Genomic DNA, 23325 nt, shown 5'->3' on the forward strand with positions numbered 1-23325 from the left:
ACATTAAGTTTCGCGTCCCGTAAATTAGGCCACGGTGTCCCCGCGTTCCCGTCCGTGAATGTGTCCCAAGAGATAGGGAAAGTTTGCCGCGCGCAGCTGACAAAGGATCGCGCGCTCCCATTGTTCCCCGGCGTTACAGCCAAGCTAATTCAATTCTATTTTTCGCGACTGTCCGCCATCGGTGCCGCGATCACGCGGGAAAACACTCCGCTCGAATAAAACGCTTATTGTCCGACGATTTTTCGAATTGATTCCCGGACAATATCAACCGTGCCTTTTATCGCACAGCTCGGTGCTCGAGCGCTCGAAAAATTACCAGGTTCTGCTGTGTGTAGAGCGTAGGATTTTGCGTTTCGATTGCTGTCGTTTCGGAAAATATCGAGCAAACACATATTCCAATTTAAATTTGAACACGTGTCCCATGAAGAATGATGCACGCTGTATTTCTATCGCTGTTATTTCGAAAATATCGGAGCGAATAAGTAAATTTGAACACGTGTCACGTGTGGGATGAAGTACGCCGTCGTTCTAAAGTTGCCGAGCGTTCCAGTTCTCGAATAAATGAAGTAGACGAGTGTATCAATTAAAATACCGCCACGTGTCCCGCGTGGGATGGAGTACATCGTCGTTCTAAAGTTTCTCCTGTTGTAGTTTCGTGATAAATCTAGTATATTAAGGTATCAAGCGAAATTTTGGTAAATGTCGCACGCGGGATGAGGTGCATCGTCGTTGTAAAGTTTCTCCCGTTGAAATTTTGTAATAAATCTAGTAAATTAAGGTATCAAGCGAGATTTTACTATATGTCGCACGTGGAACGAACTACATCGCCGTTGCAGAGTTACGAGAGTTGTAATTTCGGAATAGATCAACTAAATAATAGTACGTGTCACGTGTGGGTTAAAGTGCACGGTCGCTTAAAAGTTTGCAACACTGTAATTTTGAACTTAATCATATTGTGTTTTGGTTGAAACACGAGTATTGTGCACAAACTTTGATAAGAAGCGAAGGTTGCAGTTATACTGCACTTATTTTGTCGAAAAATAGTGTGTTGAAATTGTAAAAGTCGAGGTAGCGAATAGTGAATATTTTTTAGCGCTTCTGATCGCTTAAATAATTTTGTGCAAACGGGCAGTTCTGCGAACAAGTTCGCGAAATCCCGGAACGGGAGGGAGTCGTTCATTAGGCTGCAAACACGATGGAGTCTTGATTGATTTATTTGACGTAACAGTGTTGACCCGGTAAATGATCGACCCAGATAGGAACTTCGTTAAAGTTTGTACTTACGCTGCCAGTACTTGAAGTACTTCGGTACAAATAGCTTCCATTACGAACTATAATTTCATCCGAACATCGACATTTATAATGACAGTATCACGATAACAATCATAACTCGGATCGCATTCGCGAAAAGCTACAGATTATTATAAAATAGATGAATACGTTTATTTTCCTCTCGCCACGCGGATCTGGAATAGCAAAATACGCATGCGGGTGAAAGAATGCAGAGAACGTTCTTAATTAAACACATTTATTGAACCTTTAATGGCGTGGATACACATCGTCGCGTCGTCCAGCGCGTGACGGATATATACTTTTTTTTTTACATCATATCTGCATATATTTATATTCATATATTTATTACGTACATAACAGAGACTCACACGTTTTCGGGGAGGCGGGTAGCCGACGTCGAACGTTTCCAACAATCGTTATAATTCATTTCCTCTTTGTACTGTATCAAAATTTACAAAGTTCGTTTGGATTCCGTTCGTCGGGTTCGTGTAGCTTCAAAAATAGTTTAAAATCTCTGTTTGCTGGAACGATTTTACCACGAACCAGCGCGCTTCGATCATCACCGTTCTCTCATCACTCTCAAAACAATCATTTGCTCAATTACCTTGCTTCTACACAAGATCCACACCAAACGAAAAAGATTGCAAAATCAAGCACCTCGTTCCCCGCTTTAGCGAACTCCAGGACTGCAAGTAGTCATTAATCCGAACTCGGAAAGATGACTTATGGTTTTTCCCATTCCAAAGGGAGCAAAATTGTACTTGAAACAATCGACTCAAAAAAATAAATATCACATCCTCCAGGAACTGTCGACTTCACTTAAAATTTGTATAATTCCAAAAAGGAGCAAAACTTTGTGCAATTATGATGATGATTTGAAGCGACGAACGTAATTGAATCGTAGAGTTCGGTGTCTATATATGTCAGGGCGAGATTGAGGTGGCAACGTCATCGATTCTGAGTGTCGCTGCTCCCCGCTTTAGCGAAGCGGGGGCCGCCCTTGCCGCGACGCGCTAATCCGGGTAAAAGCCTTGCCGGTGAGAACGTTCGATATTTTTACGTTTAACGTTTTTATAAATTCTCAACGATCGACGTGTCTCTGTCCCCTGCCCCCTCCCCGAATGCACGACATCGTCGATAGGTCGATCGCGCGGAAATAATGAATAGATAGAAGGTACAGTGTTCCACGAGGCGGAATCGCAGAGACGCGTCTAGAAAAATATAGATGTAGGACACACACACGTACAGGATGGTTAAGAAGTTTCGTTTCCCCGCGGAGGCTAGAGACATGCATTACGGCTGATGAGGTTTTTTCTTCGGACACATTCTCAACATCCACGGTTCTCCCCGGTTTTCGTGACTCCGTTCCCGCTCGGCCACCTAGAATCTCCCTTTATTATTATGTAACACCGAACGGAGTCGAAAACGTGGTCGATTCTTGCCTATGGTCTCGACACGATCACGCTATCGATCATTCTTCCATAAATACACGATCGCTTTTATTTTACCGATAACATTACATCATCGTCCCGTGTAATTTCACGGATGCTCAAATGTCAGAACTTTTCGTGTTTAAATAATTCACCTTCCTCTGATTTCGAAATGAAAATTATTTCGAGTGTTTTTAAACAACGTGTATTCACAATGGAAGCAGCTTAAATTTAACCTTTCGTAACGATTTTCCAACGGGTTATATGCGGGACTGTACCGTTCCATTTGAAACGTTCTCTTGTTGTTCGGCTTTTCCTCGCTTGGATGTGAAATTTTGTAAATGAAATAAAACCGTGCACAAAATATACACACCGTTTTATGAACTTGCGTATATTATATGGAAGTTGTAAAACGAGACAATAAATGTCGCAGTAAATTCGAGGACTGCTTTAATAAAAACAACAGCGAATTTTTCAGTCTGTAACTTAACGCATTACTACCGGTGGTTATCCTTCAACAACAGTAGCAATTTCAATTATGAACCGACAACTCACTTGAGATTATTATGTAAAAGAAAATTTTTAAGCTTCCTTTCGGTACAGTACGATTATAGAGGATCTTATTAACAGGCTTCCGGTAAGTAGAGGTTAAAGTTTACCTGAGAGAAACCAGAAATTTTTAACATTTTTTTAATAGAGAAAATCCCGAAAATACAAGTTTCAATCCTAGGAGATCAAAAGTTATGCGTGTCCAAAGATGTGGGACATTTTCAGCGTTTTTGACAGATAAGGGCGTCGCCATGTTGGTATGTAGTGACCGTCGTAATTTTTACGAGTCTCCCAGTACCAGCGTCAAATAATTCCGGTTACGTGATCTTTTTTAATTGTTGCGAATGAAATTATTACTGTTTAGTTGCTTACAACGTTGCAGATGGTTCTGCGTCCAATGTTTACAGAGGAAACGTTTGCACGTCCGGTTTTCATCACGAGCCGAAGTTCAAATAGCAATACGCGCGTCCGAGCTAAAGTAAATGTTTCCCTTCGCAGGTAACTATATCGAAGGTTTGTTTTTTATTCTGATATTCCTCAGAAAACGTAAATATCCCGCGCAGCCGGGGCATATATTCAGTCAGCGAAAGGTTAAAAGTTTGATCCGGATATGAGAGAGCTCTCATAGCGATCGATAGCGGGTCGTGTCGTCCTGCTCGAGTACTTCCGAGTACTTTCGTCGATATTGCCGCCGCGACTACGGTCCGGATTTCATTGCAAAAATCTCGCACCGCCTCGCCGATGATATGCGTCGCGCTCTCGCGTGCACACTTGGTTCGTTTCAGTATTATTCCCCGGGCATTGCGTATCGGATGCACAACCTCGGTGCACGCCGGAACTCGGAGCTTCGCGAAGACTGTTTGCCGCTTCAAAGCGATCGGGAAGCCGAGAAGCGGTTCGCGCGCGTAAATATTGTCGACGCGTCGAAATCGAACGACCTGTATCGCACAAACCCTTTTCAAACCAAAATACGTCATAAAAAGACCGTACCAAGGAAGACCATTTTCACTAGCAAAATTTTCTTGGAAAAATTCAGAAGTTGCATTGCAGTGTGTACTCAAGCAAACCAATTTATTCGATCCTTGCAAGAACGATTTGGATGATTCTGACAATTTCTTTAGCAACGCATAACAAAAATTTAGAACATGTAGAAAATCACCTAAAGGTTTTAATTGTGGCTCATATTGATTCGTTCTTATTTCCTTATAAAAATAGCAAGACTTCACTCGTTCAAGTTCGGTGAGATTTATAAATAAATTCATTCATTCAGTAATTTTCTAAAACATCCTTTCAGATTCATAATTGTGGAATGAAAATTGTGCAACATTTGAACCAGCTCTGATATTTCTGGCGGTAATAAATTAACAGAAGGGGTGAATTTAACCTCCAATACTGCAATGGTGTACACAATGGATGTACCCATTGTAGTCTTTATCGCTTTAAATGTTCTTCCTGGTGAAAACCAAGCAGATTGTTGTTAACAATTTTTTCGTTAATATCGAAAAAGGTTGGAAGCACAGGTCATTCTAGATTCATGGGAGCCGCAGTACATCATAGAACGAATGATACGCGAGAGACGAGATTTTTTTACCGTTAAGCCGTACCATCGAGCCTTAGAATGTAATATCGAAAGGTCACATCGATACAGACGAGTCGACTGCTGCTATTTTCGGGGTGTCGATCATTGGCTACCTACGGCCGGGTTTCTTAATTATGGCCGAACAGAAGTGTCGAAGGATATCGATTACAAAAACGTTTCTCTACTTGCCACTGACTAACGAATCTTTTGCATTTATGGCCCAACCTGCTGCATTATCCCCTACAATTTTCTTTCAACCCCTCATAAAGACCATATATTTAACCCTTTGCACTCGAGTGGTGACTCTGAAGCACCACTAGAAATTATTGTGGTATTATTTCAAAGAAATTACGAGAAATTTTACAAAATATTTGTTACATTACGAAATTTATATTTAACAGATTACTAAACATTTAAATATTACATCGGATCAGTTTCGTATGAATAAAATGAAAATATTCTAAGACGGAAGAAAAATTTAGTTTTAGAATGAAAACAGCGCCGAGTGCAAAGGGTTAATAAAAAGAAACAATTCTGATAAAAATCATGTGCTTAATAGAACAATAATTTTTAGAGGTCTGTACACAAGAAGATAACAAACATAAAAATAAGAAGAGGAAACGCAAATGTTAGTAATAATATGACCCCCGGTAAAATGTTAAAAAATACTTAGCGAGATAAAAACTACAATCTAATCGTTTTGAACTAATAAAATCAGTACGTTCGAAAATATTTTGTACACGTTGCAATAAAAATTGGAGTAAGATGTTAATAATTCGTATAGAACATTGTAGTAGAACTCCCGTGGATTTTGGGGAAGCTTCGCGAAACATTTCGGTTCGCCGAGCAATGGAGGCCGCAAAGGCAGAAAATTCGCAGCCCGCTGATCACGATTGTTCGCGCGAGAATGGAACGAGAAGAAGAAAGAAACGATACATCGAATATGAATGCTTGCCGCGTCGCGAAAAACAACTCACGGATGATGTAACTCGCTGTCGTGAGAGGGTGTGCTATCGAGGATGATGAATGACGGTGAAAAGAAGTCGAGTTTGTCAACCCCTTCGCCGGGAGATACACGCGTAAATCACTGTTTGTGTGTGTGCGTGTGTTTTCTTTTTCACTTCCAGGCGATATGTCGGTTTGTTGGTCGTCATGATGGAGCGTGACGCGGAAAATTTCCGAACCTGTTCAGAACCGTCGAGGCTTTTCAATGGCGAAATTGATAAATTGAGTGTTCGTATTTTTCAATCGACTGAAAAGCCTGGAGTGCAGCGAATATTTCGGAATTGTTGGCTCGATGGAAGCTCTTAGGGTTGCACTCGAGCTCCATTCGCTTCGATTCCCTCCCTTACATCAATTCGCCACTGAATCAACATGCTAATCTGCCTCGCAAAAATAAAATTGCCAGTCTATCGACAATCCATTCTTTAATTTCTAAAATTCTCCTGTCTTTAATAATAACTTTAATAATTTCTGATCAGTTATGAAAGACTCGAAGTACATATAAAATCGATAAAGAAGAAAAATTGTTCGAGGCTTCAAGAACAATCAATTGCAATTCGTAAACAAAATCGATTGTCAAAAAGAGTCAACAAAAGTATAGATTAAAAGGTTTTGCTGGAACTAGCAATCTAAGAGCGAAACCGGTTCGTTCTACGCAACGAGGCATTGTTTCGACAGGCAAAAATATTTTTTTCATCGAATTTTTTCTTTGAAAAATTTACACACACACAATTTACACGCTCGCGAGCGTCAGCTTTCCAATTCTTTTCCTGAAAATACGGCGATGAATTTTGATAAAGTCTGACAGACAGTTTGCTCGGGAAAATATCGTTCTTTTTTTCCGGACGAGGGGGTTGAAACGCGGATAGGAGGGGGTGACACGAGTTCTATGGGGGTAGTGATTGGACTCTCGGAACGTTCAAGTGTCGTCGAGAGAGAAAACGATATACATTTTGCGTTTGTCACAGGTACAAGAGCGCCGTCACCGATTTGCCCGACAGTGGAAAAACGATCGCTTAAACAATTTCCCTCTAGCGTTTTTTCCATCGACAAAAATTCAATCACGACAATGCCGCCGCGCCGCCCCGTCGGGAACGCGGTTTCCAACCACACGCCGGGTAAAATTGTTTAAGATTTCCACCGGGGAGCACTCAATGTTTAGAACAACGAGTTACGTTTTCTTTTTTTTATTTGCTTCTAGTTACTCGACGCTGCGGGAACCGCTTAAGTGACGCGACGTTATGCTAAAATTCGCGAATCGCGTCGCTCCCTTTTGTTGGACGCTCTTGTTGCTAAAATCGCTATAATTTGCAGTTCTTTGGTGAAATTGGGATGCAATTTCTCATCGCAATTTACTTCGCGAGAGGACGAATAATCGTTGCTTCGATCGATTCTTTGATGGTGAAGAGTTCGATTAAATATATTATCAGATTAAAAACGATACATACGTCGAACAAGTTAAATGGTGGATTACGGCGCTCTTTTCGAACGTATTAATATTTATCGTTTAAAAGAGAAGCTTACATAGTGATAATATCAATGTACAGCAGCAAAGTAATGTTTTACATTATTCTATCGATTGGAGACTGTGTCAGATTGTACACGAAATTCACATTGAGTAAACTAAATATTGTATTGTTGTGCTTATTTTAATCGTATTAATGTTTACAGGCATTGAAAAGGCAACAAAATAAAAATTCATTCCCAACTTAGAATATCGTTTCTTATTAAAATCTGTAAAATTTCACCGTGTACTGAATGCACATGTCAGTGTAAATATAACCAAAATTAGTTAGAAACATCAAAAAATAAGTGTTAAATAATAATTTTTTTTAAATAATTCTGTTAATTAGGTAACTAACCAAACTGTAGCTTTTGGCAACTGTCGGGAATATTTGACCCGTACAACAAACAAGTGTATAAACAAACTCACAATTTTAGGAACTCTTCACCATAAAAGTGGTCTCCATCTCCACCGGAAGTAACCGTCGACCGAGTGACGGTCCGATCCACCGAGTCCCGAAAAATTCGTACAACTTAGAATGACGATCGCGTGGCCACTTAGGCGCGTTCCGTCGCGAGTAACGTACAAGTAGAAACAACTATTTATTCCCTTACGTTTTCGGATCCCTTCGCGGAATCGTGGAAATCCAGCTCTGCTCGACACGACATCGATACCACCGTCCAACCGATCGTGGAACATTTCATCTCCGAGGTCCCCACGAGCCTTCCGTCCTGTCGTCATAGCTGGGCGCAACAACGCGTCGATAATTAAAAATCGAAAGCTGGAACAGCGCCCGCGCTCTCCACGCTGATCCTCCGAAGAGCAGAGCAGAGTCTCGCGAGAGCGAGAGCGTCCCCGAGCTGTCGATCGCCACTAAAAAAAGGATCTCGAAAAATCAGGATCGATAACCAAATTAGACCGTCTCCTCCGCCTTCTTATCTGGCCATTCTTCCGCTCTCCTCGACGCGATAACTCGATTAAAACCTCCCGTCCTTGCAACTTCGTCTCACTCTTCATTGTGTATGATAATTAAATTGCACCGTCATCATCCTCTTCCCAGCTCGATTTTTCTTCCTGGAAGATCCTTCTTTGTCTCGCCATTTTTCCTTCAATAGATATGATAATTATACCATCTCGTTCTTGCTCATCTTTCAACTTCTCTCTCTCTCTCTCTCTCTCTCTCTTCTTGTAAATAATAATTAAGATTGGAAGATCCCTCATTTATCTTATAAACGACCAATTCGATTGCTCTGCTTCTTAAATTTTCCTTGAATAATAATTCCTCTTATTTCTGTACTTAATATGCATTGAAATTGAATTATACTCCTCCTCATTTCTCCGATGTGAACAATAATTAAATTTCAGTTCAGCTATACTTTTCCCCTTGGTTCTTCTATGCGCACAATAATTACGTTCGAAGTATTCTCCGTTGTCTTGGTTTTCTATTTAATGTGCATTCGCCTCCCCTCGATTTTTCCTTCGTTCTCCAGAGTGAGTAATGAAGTTCAGAAGATCCTGCCATGTTTCATAATTCTTGCTCCCCTTCCCCCTCCCCGTGTACAATTAAAGTAGCTATTCCTATTCCGTTGGTCGTTTCAATCGTGTTTTGTACTTCGGCGTGTGCCATGTCTGAACGAGAAACACCTCGTTTCGTTCTTCATTGTGCCCGGTAATCAAGTTACATCATCATCCCCCTGTCCGATCATCGGCTCCATCTTCTTCAGCTTCATCGAACGCTGTTCTCCATTCTCCGGACAAACGAAAACGAGATTATAAAATCACCTCTCCCCGTGAACCTTCGACCTCCAACATCCTCAGGAACATCTCGCGATACTGGACTCTTCGCCCGGAATAAAAGCCTCGTAAAAATCCGTCGAGTCGATCCTCCGTATCCGGCATCTCGGTGTTCTTCGAGTGAAAACACGCTCGACGAATCTTCGGACTCGGAGTTTCTTCAGGTACAGTGGTCGGTAAAAGAAATAAAATCACTAACCCTTCGGTTACACGGTATATATCCCCGGCAAATTCACGAATCAGAACAAAATTACGAAATCGTGGACCTTCGACGTGAACTTTCGCACTTCTTCCAGGATTTCTGGAAAGGTTCTGTTCAACATCGTCGGGTCCCTAGACACTCCGGAAACGAAAACAAAGTTACAAAGTCGTCAGGAAACTTTAATAGCCGGTGCCGGAGTTGTGGGACAATTACGTCCGATATTCTCGGTGTTCGACTAACAAATGAAAACACAATTACGAAATCATGCATAAGATTAGCGCGGACCGTTCTCGGCTGTGTTCATACGAAACTGTCGAAACTTCCACAAGGGTCGCGTCAGTTCCCGTTCGCAAACAAAAACAAAATGGAACTTCTTCCGACGCTCCTCCCGGACTGTCTTCGGTGCTGATCACTTTACGAACAAAATGAACGTTACAAAATCACAGAGGAACATTAGAACGTGAACCTTCAGCTCTGTACTTCGAAAAATGTCGTTTCCATTTCGAAACAGAATCAAAATTACGAAAACATCTTATGAATCCTCGTTGCTCCTTCCAAGTCGTCTCCAGTGCTCCACCACTTCAGTAAGAAAAACAAATTACAAAATTATACAGCCGCAACCGTCCACCAGGAATAATCCTCCCGACCATCTCGGAGCGAGAAACAAAGTCGAATGATGCTTCAGCAGGTTCGTCTCGAGCCGAACGACTCTTGGGTCTGATCCTTCGGTTGGACAATGACGAGCGTGAAAATTCGTGTGTCTTTCATGTTGTTAGAGTGTGTACGTGTTGGATGCTGTTTGCTGTAGCTCTGTGTTCTGTTTTCCATTCGGTATAGCTGAAAGGTAGACACGCAAGTAAGTGTATTGTTGGTCCTGGCGACAACGGGCTCCCTCGTGGAATCCCTCGGCTTAGACCTCGTAGTTGCGGAACTTGTTGACGACCTCGCTCGGTGCATCGCAGGTCCAGCCGTGGTCGCGACGGCTGCCGTAATAAATGTTCGCACCCCCTTCGGACGCTCTTCTGTGCGCGTTCGGGGGCACGACCTTGGTGTGCCCTGGGGATCCGGCTGCCTCGCCCGACGCATCCTGCAGCATGCGATCCTTCGTCTTCGGTGTGCTCCAGTGCATCGACTACGACGCATTCGATTTCATTTCTTATTGACTAGCCTAGCCACCCCTTATTCTATCACCGTCACCAATCCCCTATTTTTCGCCTCGCGTCTCACAGCAAGGCACGTGCGCCGACCAGGAACCTCCATTATCCGACAAGACGAGAAAATTGCAGAACACCGGGAAACTTTTTGCACGAAACATTGGGACGAACCGCGAACTGCATAAACTGCAGTATCTCTCTCTGGAAATTTTTCGTGGAAAAGCAATTTGGGTCAGAAAATGAATAATTCTTGCGATATTTTTTGGCGTCTGTTAACAATACTTGATAGCGGTCCTCTCGATTTTTGTTAGAATTTTTAGGATATATGTTTTTGGATCAATGGCCCCAATTTTTCCGTGCAATCGTGTTTATTTGAATGTAATATGGGGATTTTACCCTTCAGGGACGATGTGCAATTTCCTTTTTGTGCTACTAATGTTCTGTGATGTTACTATAATTTCGTACAGAGGCATCTCTCCTTACTAGGTTCTGAGCTTGCGTAATAAATTGGGAAATATACTGCAGAATTAGTGTACTGTACATGTATCGTCCCTAGAGGGCTAATTAGCTGCAGAAAAGCTGATCTGGCCAAGTCAATTGTAACTATTATATTTATGCATTTATAACAAGAATAATATGAGGCACGGAACAGTGAAAACATTAAAAGAATTTTAGAACTATACATTATTTCCAGCTTGTTAAAATAATTAGGATATAACAATTTTGTATCGAACTCCTGCCTCTTACAATTCATGCAAAACATTTTTATTGTGCATACAAATCAGTAGTCTAATAATTACAATATAAATCCCACTGCACACTAGCTGTGTGAACAATAATTGTCTTTTCCAATGCTACAATCTTTATATATAATTTTTTGAAAACAGTTGTCAACGATTTCAAATGGACATTCACACTATACCTGCCTCACTATCATTCTTAAAAGTTCGTTCCACTTAAAAGAATAAATTTTTTCTTCATTTAATTTACTAAGGAATTTCGTCTGTGTGCGGATAATGGAGGTTCTGCAGCAACCACTTCCCTCGAAGCAGCTCCAGGTCATACGAGAAATTTCAAGCCAAAAACAAAACGAAAAAACCAGCCACAAAATTTCAGCCTCGTAATTCAACAACGAAAAATCACAAAACATCTAAAGGAAGTTTCCCTTACTATATTTCAACCAAAAGCGAATCATTTATTTCCCCCGCGACAACTCCGTTCCGAAGAATTGCCAGCACAACTGTAAACCCCACGCAGTTCGTTAAAACCCCGACCATGTATTGCAATATTAAGCTACAATATCGACAAGTAGGTTTCGGTTCCTTTTATCGGGCTTTAAGCAATTACCATAAAAATGTTCGCGCGACGTTTTCTAATTTCCGGCGAATCGAACGTAAAGTCAACCGAACAATAGCCGTTTTGAGACTGTTTCGGATAGGTCCGACGTTCCAACGAAAATTTTACGAGCATCATTCTGTTCGGGGGCAAGAAATTTCTCGCACGAACGGGTTCGACGGTTTTTCGCTTCTATTGTTGCGATTTATATATAGAGAGAGAGAACGTCGCGAATGGAATTTCCGTCAAGCTTACTCACTTGGTGAACGTGCTCCTTCATTCCGAGCCACTGCTTGTAGCTGATAGCGATCCCGCTGTGCCTCCATTTGTCGTAGTTGCTTCTTTTCTCAGGGTCGCAGAGAACCTCTTTCGCGTGCTGCCATAACAGAAAAGAGGAAACAAACGAGTAGCCTTTCAATCGCCGAGCGATACGCGTTTGATCGCGACGCGACGCGACGCGACGCGACGTGACGCTTTTGACGCGTTTGATCTCGGCTCTTATGCTGCGTCTCTACTACGGAATAAATTTCATAAAGCCTTGCCATCCTCCTCGCTACTGCATTTTATTTACGGCGAGGTAAGGAGACTGCGGATTTTCCGCGCTTATGAGAGAAGTGACTAGGGACAATTTGAAGGGACAGGAAAAATTGAAAGAATTTGCGAACGGCGCGATATTTCTACATTATTAAAAACAAGATAATCTTTCAACAAAATTTCGCACGTTATAAATCTCTCGGTATTTTATCGCTAGACCGATCTTTACGCAAAAGTGAGTAACAATAAAAGAAAGTAACCAAGTAAAAATTTTTTGCTAGATTATTGAAAGAAATAAAGAATTAAAATGCCGCTGGAGAATAGACAAAAATTTTTATATCATTCCAACGTTAAGTTCTGCGTACGTTATATCGAAGTTTTCTGAAAATTCTGAACAGTATTATAGCTTCTTTTCGTTACTCGTTGATTGATTTGACTCGTGGAAACATTAACATGCCAACAAATTTCATAAAAATTGTCGCTATAATTTCACGCGTTTCATGCAATTTACAAAATTTGGAAAAATTGTGGAATTTGCAGCTTCATTTAATGTTTTGATTGATTTAATTCGGTGAAAAAATTGAAAGCCGCGGAAGAGTAAATATGATGAAAATTGATATCATCCTTCATCTGTTTATACGTTGCGCGATAAAATTTTAGGCGACTTATAACGTGTGAGATTTAGCAGAAATTGGAGGCTAAATTCGATGACAATTATCGATTGATCGTGGAGCTTCATGCGTTTGTATGGAAACTGTTATAAAATTATACAATATTGTATAGAATTTGATTCCATTTTATCTTTGATTAACCGAATCGATTCGCGAGGAGGATAGAATATTTTACTCCGACGTCGAATAAAAGATGAAAAGAGATGTTCTGGAATTAGCTGAAGTACATTTGAAATTGAACGGAAGATCTGACGGTAGGAATTCAATTTTTATATTACAAATTTACATTAATACTTGTACTTGAACTGATACATTATTTATACACGGATCAACTCTCGTGAAACATTGTCGTACAGCATTGACGTTCACAAGGCAACCCGTCGCAAGAGACAAGGCAATCGCGAAACCAGTTCCTGGTGACTCATTAATTAATTCCTATCCTCGAACTAGACTTCTGGCAAACCGATTTTAATCGATACTTCCGATGAAAAACCTCATACGTCTCTCTATTGCATCAGTCTTTGACATGCTAATCGCCGATATCAAATTGTTCAAAAACGCACAATGGATACCACACGAGAATTTCTCAACAGTTTACATAACTAGAAAATAAACATCACAGCAACTAAGGACGATTGTCGTATAAAAGTAACAAGAACCAAATAATTCCAGGGAATTACGCAACTATAAGCAAAAACTATCAGATTGTGTTCGTTGATGCGTAAAGACGCAAGGTATATACTTTGAGGAATCGAGTGAATAAACATCGGTGCCGAAGATATTTGTTCAGTAGTCGCGAGGAGGTGAAGAAGAGGGTTAAGAAAGAGGAAGAGAAAAACGAACCTTCAGTTGCTGAAACTTCCGCTCGGCTTCCTTGTCGCCTTCGTTCTTGTCCGGGTGGTATTGAAGTGCGAGAAGCTTGTACTCGGCTGTGATTTGTTCCACCTGGAAACAAAAAGAACACACCAAAGTTTTCAAAATAATTTTCGCTCAATCTATGAACTCCAAGAAACCAGTCATAAATGATACATGGTTTCACAGAGCCAAACATGGTGAAAATCTTACCACAATCCATTCACAACTATCCTCTAAAATGTATCGCAAGTCATTCGTACAAACCCCAAATGATCATTCAACAACCCCTCAACAAACAATAGCAAACTAAATGCATTCGACATACAAATCTGCCTTCAAATCCGTTTCATACAAGTTTCGCCTATTTTAATTTATTTTCATCTAGTTAATTTCAGCAGTGATAAATCGATATCAAGTAGCGCTAATTTGATAACAACCATTTTCAATTCCGTTGCGCCGGCCATCGTCGACCACCATGGTGTCCAACGCGTTGATGTTTCCATAAACTAACCTTGTTAGTGCCCTATAAATTTTTCTACGAATTTATGAAGATAAAATATTTTTCTGCTGCCTCCGAACACATTTTACCTTCACAAATTCCTATAAAAATTCACAGGACATCGATGCTTTATTAAAAAATTGAAAAACGAGATCCACGCAAAGTTCACGTTCGAACGTCGATTTATACCTTCAGGTGGGTGCTTTTAAAGTGCCGCAATTTCCAGTGTGTTCGAAGGCGATTCGAAGTGATTGTTATGTTCTCGTTACTCGCGATCCACTGAAAATAAACGGCGCGGCTTTAAATAAAGTCCCGGGGGTTGGTTAGAGGGGTGAGGGGTTAATGAGCGATCGTGTTTGCCTGTTTACCGACGGACTGCTCCCGCCGTTGTTCCATTAAGAAATTCTACCTCCTCCCGCGCCCATTAGGCGAATTCATTAAATTGCCCGGCAAATATCACTCGTCCCCATTAACTGTGAAATCGACGAGGAACCGGGCGGTGTTCGTCGGTCGCCAGAAACGGAAAACCTCGCCGACGTTCGCGTTGCCGTCGGAAGCGCGTTCGATAAAACCTCGATATTCGTGTCGTCGTCTCGGCGTAAATTAACGACGGTGCGGAACGTTTTCCGTCACGCTGTTAGTTCATTATGTTATTCCATTAACCCCGTGTCAATATCTCGCTAGCAACTCTTCGGTGGTTTAACTTTAAACATTACGCGTCGAAACTTCGCGATAAATATTATTTTCACGGACATCCAACCCTTCGTAGACGCTGCGGAACTTGGAACGTAATTGCTATAGACGCTGAAACAAGTACTATAGACCCACTCACGCAACGCTAATATTTAGCATCTTCGCAACGTTCCCTCTGTTGAACGCAAAGTTTCTTAGGCGAGACAAATAAAGGAGATGTGCTATAGTCACTTTTGTAACACGTGTTCTTTGCCGAGATCGCCAAGGGACTGCAAATAGAGATCGAATCTAATTGTTTTTGATTTAATTAGCGAGTCTCATAGTAATTTTAGAATGAGAATGTATTTTAAGAAAGTGGAGTCGAATAAAATTTTATTCTCAGTGGTAATAGCCCTTGTAGATCTGAAATAGGTAAAAATTCTACTAGATTCTGTCGGATGTTATGTTTTAGCATTTTTTGAAAATTTTCAGAAGCCATAGATCCGTGGTCTAATGATTACCAATGAAATACTTGTCCTGCATATTTTCTCCGTAATCAGTAGCCTTTAAGAGAAATTCAAGAACACAATCGAAATGACTTGGAAAAAATAAATCAAACAGAATATGCCCTCTACAAGGTCCCCTTAAATGCAATTTATCTTTAATCAACCTGCAGCAATAGAAATATCACAGATGTTGACAAAATATTGATTGAGAGTAAACAAGGTTTACGTGAATGTGTATGTTTCATTAGTATCGAAAAATATGTCGAATTGTGTGGTGAAAGATTGTGGCAAAAATGATTATCTTTTGGAAAAGGAATTGATAAAATTGTCAGAAGCAAATCACTGGTCTTGTAACATTCGTTTGCAACCGGGATCGAGGAACGACGAGGCGTTTATCACCGCGACAGAGATAAACGAACAGTATTGGGTAATTGCTGAAGACGCTGCCCGTTTCAAGCCGTTTTATTACAACAATCGCGAACCTCGACCTCGCGGTGCCGAGTATTAACCCATTGAGAAGCAATATCGCATTAAATCCGACGTTTCATCTCCAATTTCAATCCCGACCAATCTGCACTATTTAACCCAATTTCCCAGTATCGCGTTAACCCAAGAAACATCCAACTTCTTACACTATCTGCTTCACACGTGAAAATCTGACATTCCACCTTCAACTTCAATTCTAACCAATCTGCGTTGTTTAACTCGATTTCCCAGCGTTGCATTAATCCAAGAAACATCCAACTTCTTACACCGTGCTTCTGTCACCTCAAACAACTTTACAAATTTTGTCAAGACTACACAATTCCACGAGTTCTAAATCGCATTATTACATCTCCAATTCCAATCCTGACCAACCCGCGGCTACTTAACCCAATTTTCTAGCATATCATTGACCCAGAAAGCACCTAATTTCTCTCACTATTTTCTCGTTTCACCCTTTATTGTACAATTTCAAAAATTCTGCGAACAAACATTTTCCTAAACATTTTCACCAGTAAGAATCGCATTATTCCATCTTCAATCTCAATCCTGACTATTCCCACGCCACTTGACCCAATTAAAAACTTCTAATTTCACTCATCATCCTCGTCTTCCATTCTTCATCAAGCAACCTCGAAAATTCGTCGAGGTCTAAACAATTTAAAAATCGCACTGCACCATTCAAAAGTCCTAATTTCTAAGCTAAATTTCGCGCGTGGGAATCGCATTATTCCGACTGGACATCGTCGGACAACGGGTTAATCGACACGTATTTCATTAAAGCGGAATAATCGGAGTAATTGGAAGGGAATCGTTTATTTAATTCCCCTTGACACCGGTCACCGGTGCAATCAACGCGTTAATCGAATCGTTGCGATTTTAATCGCTTCAATCGCTGGTGAGATAGCTAGAGAGCAGGAAAGAGGAGTTGAAAGATTGAAAAGCGTTAACGAGGATAATTCGAGGCTCGTATTTTTGCGAAACGAACTGCCAGTCCGGACACACGCCTCGTCGCTGTCGGTCGATACTAATCGAAAAGTTCAGACAGTGCCGGATGATTAAAGTTCTGTCGGACGCTGATGAAATTATCCTTCTATGACGCGGCGGCCGACACTGGGGCTAATTAACCGAGCGTAACTTCGAAGAGCGTTTGATACGCGAGCTTCGTGGAGCGTGGAGGAATCTTCAGCTCGTGGAGAATGTCAAATCAAGGGAGTCGCCGACTGGATCGACTATCTTCGCGTCGGAGTTAGGGTGAGTCGCGGAAAATGATCGCCCGCTCCTCTCTTAACCCTAGATAAATTAAGCTGCGATACGTGGGAAACGACGTCGGAAATTTATAATCACAAATACAATTGAACGCTTGTTATTTAATGTCCCTGATGCTGTAACTTTCTTGCAGGTGATAATTCTTAGACAGTTTTTTTACCAAGGTTCTATCTTTGACGTTATATCCATATAAATTCTATGCAGTTATCGAACGCTTACACACACATTTGTTTTCTCGATTTTTCTTTGAAAACACGGATTTGCAAGTTCAATTTTGTAAGCTTCGTTGTCCTGGTAGTGTACTAATTACTGCTTCAGTGCTTGAAACATTGGTTGTTCTTAATCATCAATAATTTAGAATTGTTTATTGTGTATTTTTAAAAGATAGTAGATAGTATTTTCTTTAGAAGGAATTTTTGAAGTCATAATATCAATTTTGAATAATAATTTATTTAAAATTGCAGATACAGTGATTAACGAATCACTCTTCGACATAAATAAACAAACTCTTCGAACGCTGTACACGCCCCACTGCTTTTAATTGCAATTTTTTTTATGAAATGCACGTGTTGATCGAACATCAAAAGTTTGTGTACATTACACGCGAGTGGAAAACTAAATTACTTTCAGAATTCACTGTAAACTGTGGTCCAATTTAATTGTCAAAACATGGATGGCTCAATTTTACAGACCAGTGCACAAGGGTTGATTCATAGAACGACACCCTTGCATCATTCACTAACGCTAAAATTAACCAAGTAATGTACAACCACATGAAACAACCACATCGTACTGCAAATTACAATAACATACAACTCAACACGATCCTAAAAACACTCTATTTTACTTTTACAAATTCTCTGAAAAAAAAGTCATTTTGCTAGAACAGCAAAGAAAATGAAGACAATGCTCTCCCCTCATACGCTCAAAAAATTAAATTTCGAAAAGCTCTAAATAACCACCCACCGCAACCTAAAACACTGAAACAACCCTTCCGTATCAAGCCACCCGAAAACAACCAAAAAATAATGCGGTAAATAATCCCATAAAAGAATTTAAAATAGAAAAATGTGAAACTCACCGTAGAGTTCTCGTCGCACGAGAGGAGAGCATAGTAATCCTCCTCCGCGCTGGGCTTATAATTGATGGCGTCCTCGACGCTCATTTTCCCTCGGTAATTCTGTTCCCTTGGGAAACGGATCCTCCCCTAAATCCTCGTCGAGTGGCCAACGTCGAACAACAAAGAGATAGAGCGAGAGCCTTTTGCGTCGGTTTGGTGTGTCGGTCGCAGGATTTCTTCTCAACGGAATCTGACGATGAGAGAGAGAGAGAGAGAGTGTGTGTGCGTGTGTTTGTGTAACGTGGTCGCGCGTGGATCGGATCGAGACGCGTGGATCGCCGCGTCACCGTCACCAGTCACACTCTGCGATCCTTCTGGTCGTTTCGAGGATCTTCCGCGGAGAGAGAGTCGATTCCCGTCACCTGTTGCCGTGTCGCACGTCGGACGCCGGAGTGAGCCGTACGAGGGAAAACCGTGTCGGAGACCCGGAAAGACCCGGTTCCCCGGGAAATCCATCGCGTGTGCGCAATCCAGCCAACCACCACCACCTAACCGCGCTGCCACCACCCCACGCCGCGATGGGACATCGTCGCGAAAACGTCTCAGCGAAACCGTCGATCCTAAGGCGTTCACGCACCTGAATCCACCTGCGCACGAACCGGCACACGGCAACTCCTACCTTCCACCAAACAAATTTTTCTTAACAGTATTTCCGATTCTTAACAAATATTACGTAGGCTGACATTTTTAGGGGTAGTTTATGCCCCGTAGATTCTAGGTAGCATTTCTATTTAGGGCGGTGTCTACACCTGTGTTCAGAGTAGGGGATGCTGACAGTGACGACCGTAGTTCTACCTTCCACCAGACAATTTTTTGTTAACAGTATTTTGAATTCTTAACAAATACTACGTAGGCTGACATTTTTAGGGGTAGTTTATGCCCCGTAGATTCTAGGTAGCATTTCTATTTAGGGCGGTGTCTACACCTGTGTTCAGAGTAGGGGATGCTGACAGTGACGAACGTAGTTCTACCTTCCACCAGACAATTTTCTGTTAACAGTATTTTGGATTCTTAACAAATACTACGTAAGCTGATTTCTATATTTTTAGGGGTAGTGGCTGCCCCGTAGATTCTAGGTAGCATTTCTATTTAGGGCGGTTTCCACACCTACGTTCAGAGTAGGGGATGCTGACAGTGACGAATGTAGTTCTACCTTCCAACAATCAAATTTTTGTTAACAGTATTTCGGATTCTTAACAAATACTACGTAGGCTGACATTTTTAGGGGTAGTTTCTGTCCCGTAGATTCTAGGTAGCATTTCTATTTAGGGCGGTGTCTACACCTGTGTTCAGAGTAGGGGATGCTGACAGTGACAACCGTAGTCCTACCTTCCACCAAACAAATTTTTCTTAACGGTATTTCGGATTCTTAACAAATACTACGTAGGCTGATTTCTATATTTTTAGGGGTAGTGTCTGCCCCGTAGATTCTAGGTAGCATTTCTATTTAGGACGCTGTCTACACCTCCGTTCAGAGTAGGGGATGCTGACAGTGACGATCGTAGTTCTACCTTCCACCAGACAATTTTTTGTTAACAGTATTTCGGATTCTTAACAAATACTACGTAGGCTGACATTTTTAGGGGTAGTGTCTGCCCCGTAGATTCTAGGTAGCTTTTCTATTTAGGGCGGTGTCTACACCTCCGTTCATAATAGGGGATGCTGACAGTGACGAACATAGTTCTACCTTCCACCAGACAATTTTTTGTTAACAGTATTTTGGATTCTTAACAAATACTACGTAAGCTGATTTCTATATTTTTAGGGGTAGTGTCTGCCCCGTAGATTCTAGGTAGCATTTCTATTTAGGACGCTGTCTACACCTCCGTTCAGAGTAGGGGATGCTGACAGTGACGACCGTAGTCCTACCTTCCACCAATCAAATTTTTGTTAACAGTATTTCGGATTCTTAACAAATACTACGTAGGCTGATTTCTATATTTTTAGGGGTAGTGTCTGCCCCGTATATTCTATGTAGCTTTTCTATTTAGGGCGGTTTCTACACCTCCGTTCATAATGGGGGATGCTGACAGTGACGAACGTAGTTCTACCTTCCACCAAACAATTTTTTGTTAACAGTATTTTGGATTCTTAACAAATACTACGTAAGCTGATTTCTATATTTTTAGGGGTAGTTTCTACTCCGTAGATTCTAGGTACATCACAGCATTTATATTTAGGGTTGTTTCTACGCTGTTGTTCAGAGTAAGAGATACTGACAGTAGCGCTTGTAATCCCACCTTTCGACAAATAAATTCTTGTGAACTCTGTTTTTGCCACTTGACAAATTCTAGAAACTATTATACAATTTTTATGCTTCGGGGGTGACTTCTACCACTTTTGGTATACAGTAGCGACGTCGACAATGTTAATTGTATTTCCACCTCTCAATAAACAAATTTTTGCTTGCGTTAACTGTTTGGCAGATTCTAGATGGATGAAAGGATTTCTATATTTTTGAAATTCGTGTCTACCCCTAGTCCGTCATAGATCATTTTTTCCGGAAATAGTACGCATTGAAACGTCTCTAGAGAGATTGGAAAATTTTTTCATCACTGAATCAATCATAGATATGAAGCTTTATAACGATCCCCTAAAACTGGCCATGCAATTTTTTTTTTTTAGTTCTTTTATAAAAAAGAAATGGGGGACAGTTCGGTCGTGGGAAGACCGTCCTCGGATTAATTTATGAAAATTGAAATCGTGAAGAAATGTGTTTCCTGGATTAAGGATTACATTGCCTTCCAATAACGAGATTTTACTAAACCTAGTATTGCACCGTCAAACTACTATATGCAAATGCATACAATTCGCGGTCAATTCATTATTCGAATAACATAATGGAAGCAATAACGGTAGAAATGAAGTACCTCCGTATTGAAGTGCTGCAAAGTAATTAAATTGCGAATGTTAACGCATCCCCGCATCCCCACGTGTATCAAAAGACGAATTAAAACTGCACCTCTTTGATAAATATTTTATGAAATTAAATTGACCCAAAGGAACTCCAGTGAGTTATTCTCTTGGTTTCGCGTATCCAGGAATAACGAAAACGGTCGCTAAAATTTCTATTGTATTCACCGAACGGATTGATTTACATAGTTTTATGAGTTCCCGGAGACCTCATCTCGCCAATGGAGGGTGAAATTCGCGGATCCTCTGGGAACGAAGATCCCGAGTTCGCGAAAATCCGAATGGAATTTTTTTTTCGTTTTATCGGTGAAAGGAATCACTCATGCGGCCCGTGGTCTACATTGCAGGCTCCACAATGTTTTTTTTTGTCGGCCGGGTTGACGTGCCTTTATGAAAATTGTAACAGCGAAAGAGACCGAACCAAATTGAATCAACTCAGTTTTTTGTTTAAAAAGGGTCTGCGAATCTTCGTTCATCCGCAGCGGACGGAAAGAGAATATATATGCATATATGTATGTATGTACGAAAAGTGTAGCAGAATATAACAGAACGAAAGTCAAGGGAATAGAAATTTTAATAAAGAGCGACCGGAATTTACCGTTCTTCTGCTGGGAAAAATATTCGAGGCAAGAATCGTACGAACGTAATGTCGTCTCACGCAAACATTTGAAATGCAAAAACATCGGACGCAACGGGATAGCTTAATTGAATTAATTGTACGGAAGATGACGAAGACAAATTCGAGAAGGGGGCCGAATTACATTGTAAATTAATACGAGACACGTCGAACGTTAATAATCCGACACGAACACCAGCCGACTCTCCGATTACAATTAAAAACCATACATACAGCGCATACAAGATTTTGATTAAAGCCCTCGTACGGAACGCGTTCGTTATGAACCGCGAGCTCTCGCAACGTGATAATCCAAGAAGCTCGGATTTATATTGCCGACGTCACTGATCGCGTCAATTTTCTTTAATTAAACGCTGGAACGGCGAGTAAATTAATATTTCCAACGGGAACGCAAATAATCCTCGCGCAACCAGCGCACTTAATATCGCTTGATGAATGGAAACTGGCACGAATATGTCACTGAAATTACCTATCTCCGATGGTTTTGATTTAATTAGTTTAATTAGTTTTCGGCCACCGGGGAGGACACTGAGACGAACACTGATCGCGACGGGCGGTTCGGCACTCGAGAAACGAAAAATTTAATTCGTACAGTGAACAAACTGGCAAAGTATACATATGGAGCACAGTGTACGACGCTATCTGACTCGAATTAATGTCGTCGCATACTGCGCCTTGATTGCGGGAGATTCCAGAGACTTGTGGCTTTCACTTGCGGCCACGTGACCTCGAATGCTATCTCGCGACGTTACCGGTCGGGCATGGATCTGGATCATGATCACGTGACACCCGTTCATTACTCTTTCGAATTTCGTAACCGCCCGAATACAAAAAAACCAATTACGATACGCTATCGTCTGAAAACCAGCTAACATAAACATTGGACGGAATATCTAAGCATTTATCTTAATATTGCATGATCGTAGAAAAATAAACACTTTTACAGAAGTGTCATTTTCCTGTTAACAACATGCAAAATCTCCTGTATCTCAGATACAGGAATTAAGGAATTTCCTTCTTTAATAATTTTAGTAGATCTACTGTCTCAAATTGAAGCTAATTTTTGTTGTAGAAAGTAAAAATTGTCCAAGTCAATTGCAAGAAACCGAAGTTAAATGAAAAAGTATTTTCTGTTTCAATCCATCTTAAAAACATGAAAATATTGTAATAACATTCTTAAATAATTCCGATGTCTTTTCATAGTTTGAGTAACACCCCCTTTTTATTCGAAGCGCGTAAAAACTGTTCATTATTATCAAATCGAATAAAAATGGTAGCAGACTTTTATGCAAGCACATGCTCAGATATCATAATTTTTTCAGCA

General features: G+C 40.9%; 1 protein-coding gene across 3 annotated transcripts; it reads right to left on the reverse strand.

Moving 5' to 3' along the window:
* Positions 1 to 1511: 1511 nt before the first annotated feature.
* On the reverse strand, positions 1512 to 22670 carry Jdp (DnaJ domain-containing protein). 3 transcript variants are annotated; one of them, XM_076786468.1, is made up of 6 exons: positions 22471 to 22670; positions 18413 to 19066; positions 13891 to 13992; positions 12102 to 12218; positions 9347 to 10485; positions 1512 to 9292 (listed from the first exon to the last, which is right to left on the reverse strand). In XM_076786468.1, exons 2-5 carry the CDS (start codon positions 18494 to 18496, stop codon positions 10264 to 10266), a joined length of 525 nt encoding a protein of 174 aa, XP_076642583.1. In that variant the 5' UTR covers positions 18497 to 19066; positions 22471 to 22670; the 3' UTR covers positions 1512 to 9292; positions 9347 to 10263. The 3 variants fall into 3 exon arrangements, with proteins under 3 accessions (XP_076642583.1, XP_076642584.1, XP_076642582.1); XM_076786469.1 differs by having other exon boundaries at positions 9347 to 10440; positions 18413 to 19070; XM_076786467.1 differs by having other exon boundaries at positions 18413 to 19070.
* Between the last annotated feature and the right edge of the window lie 655 nt (positions 22671 to 23325).

This window comes from Halictus rubicundus, chromosome 4 (assembly GCF_050948215.1).
Source record: "Halictus rubicundus isolate RS-2024b chromosome 4, iyHalRubi1_principal, whole genome shotgun sequence".
NCBI lineage: Eukaryota > Metazoa > Arthropoda > Insecta > Hymenoptera > Halictidae > Halictus > Halictus rubicundus.

What these genes read in the sequence shown, in the direction of transcription:
- Jdp (XM_076786468.1), bottom strand. Translation starts at nt 18,496, where the DNA reads ATGAGCGTCGAGGACGCCATCAATTATAAGCCCAGCGCGGAGGAGGAT. An exon ending in CGTGCGACGAGAACTCTACG is followed by an intron (nt 13,993 to 18,412) that starts GTGAGTTTCACA and finishes TTTTGTTTCCAG; the next exon opens with GTGGAACAAATCACAGCCGA. An exon ending in GGAAGTTTCAGCAACTGAAG is followed by an intron (nt 12,219 to 13,890) that starts GTTCGTTTTTCT and finishes CTGTTATGGCAG; the next exon opens with CACGCGAAAGAGGTTCTCTG.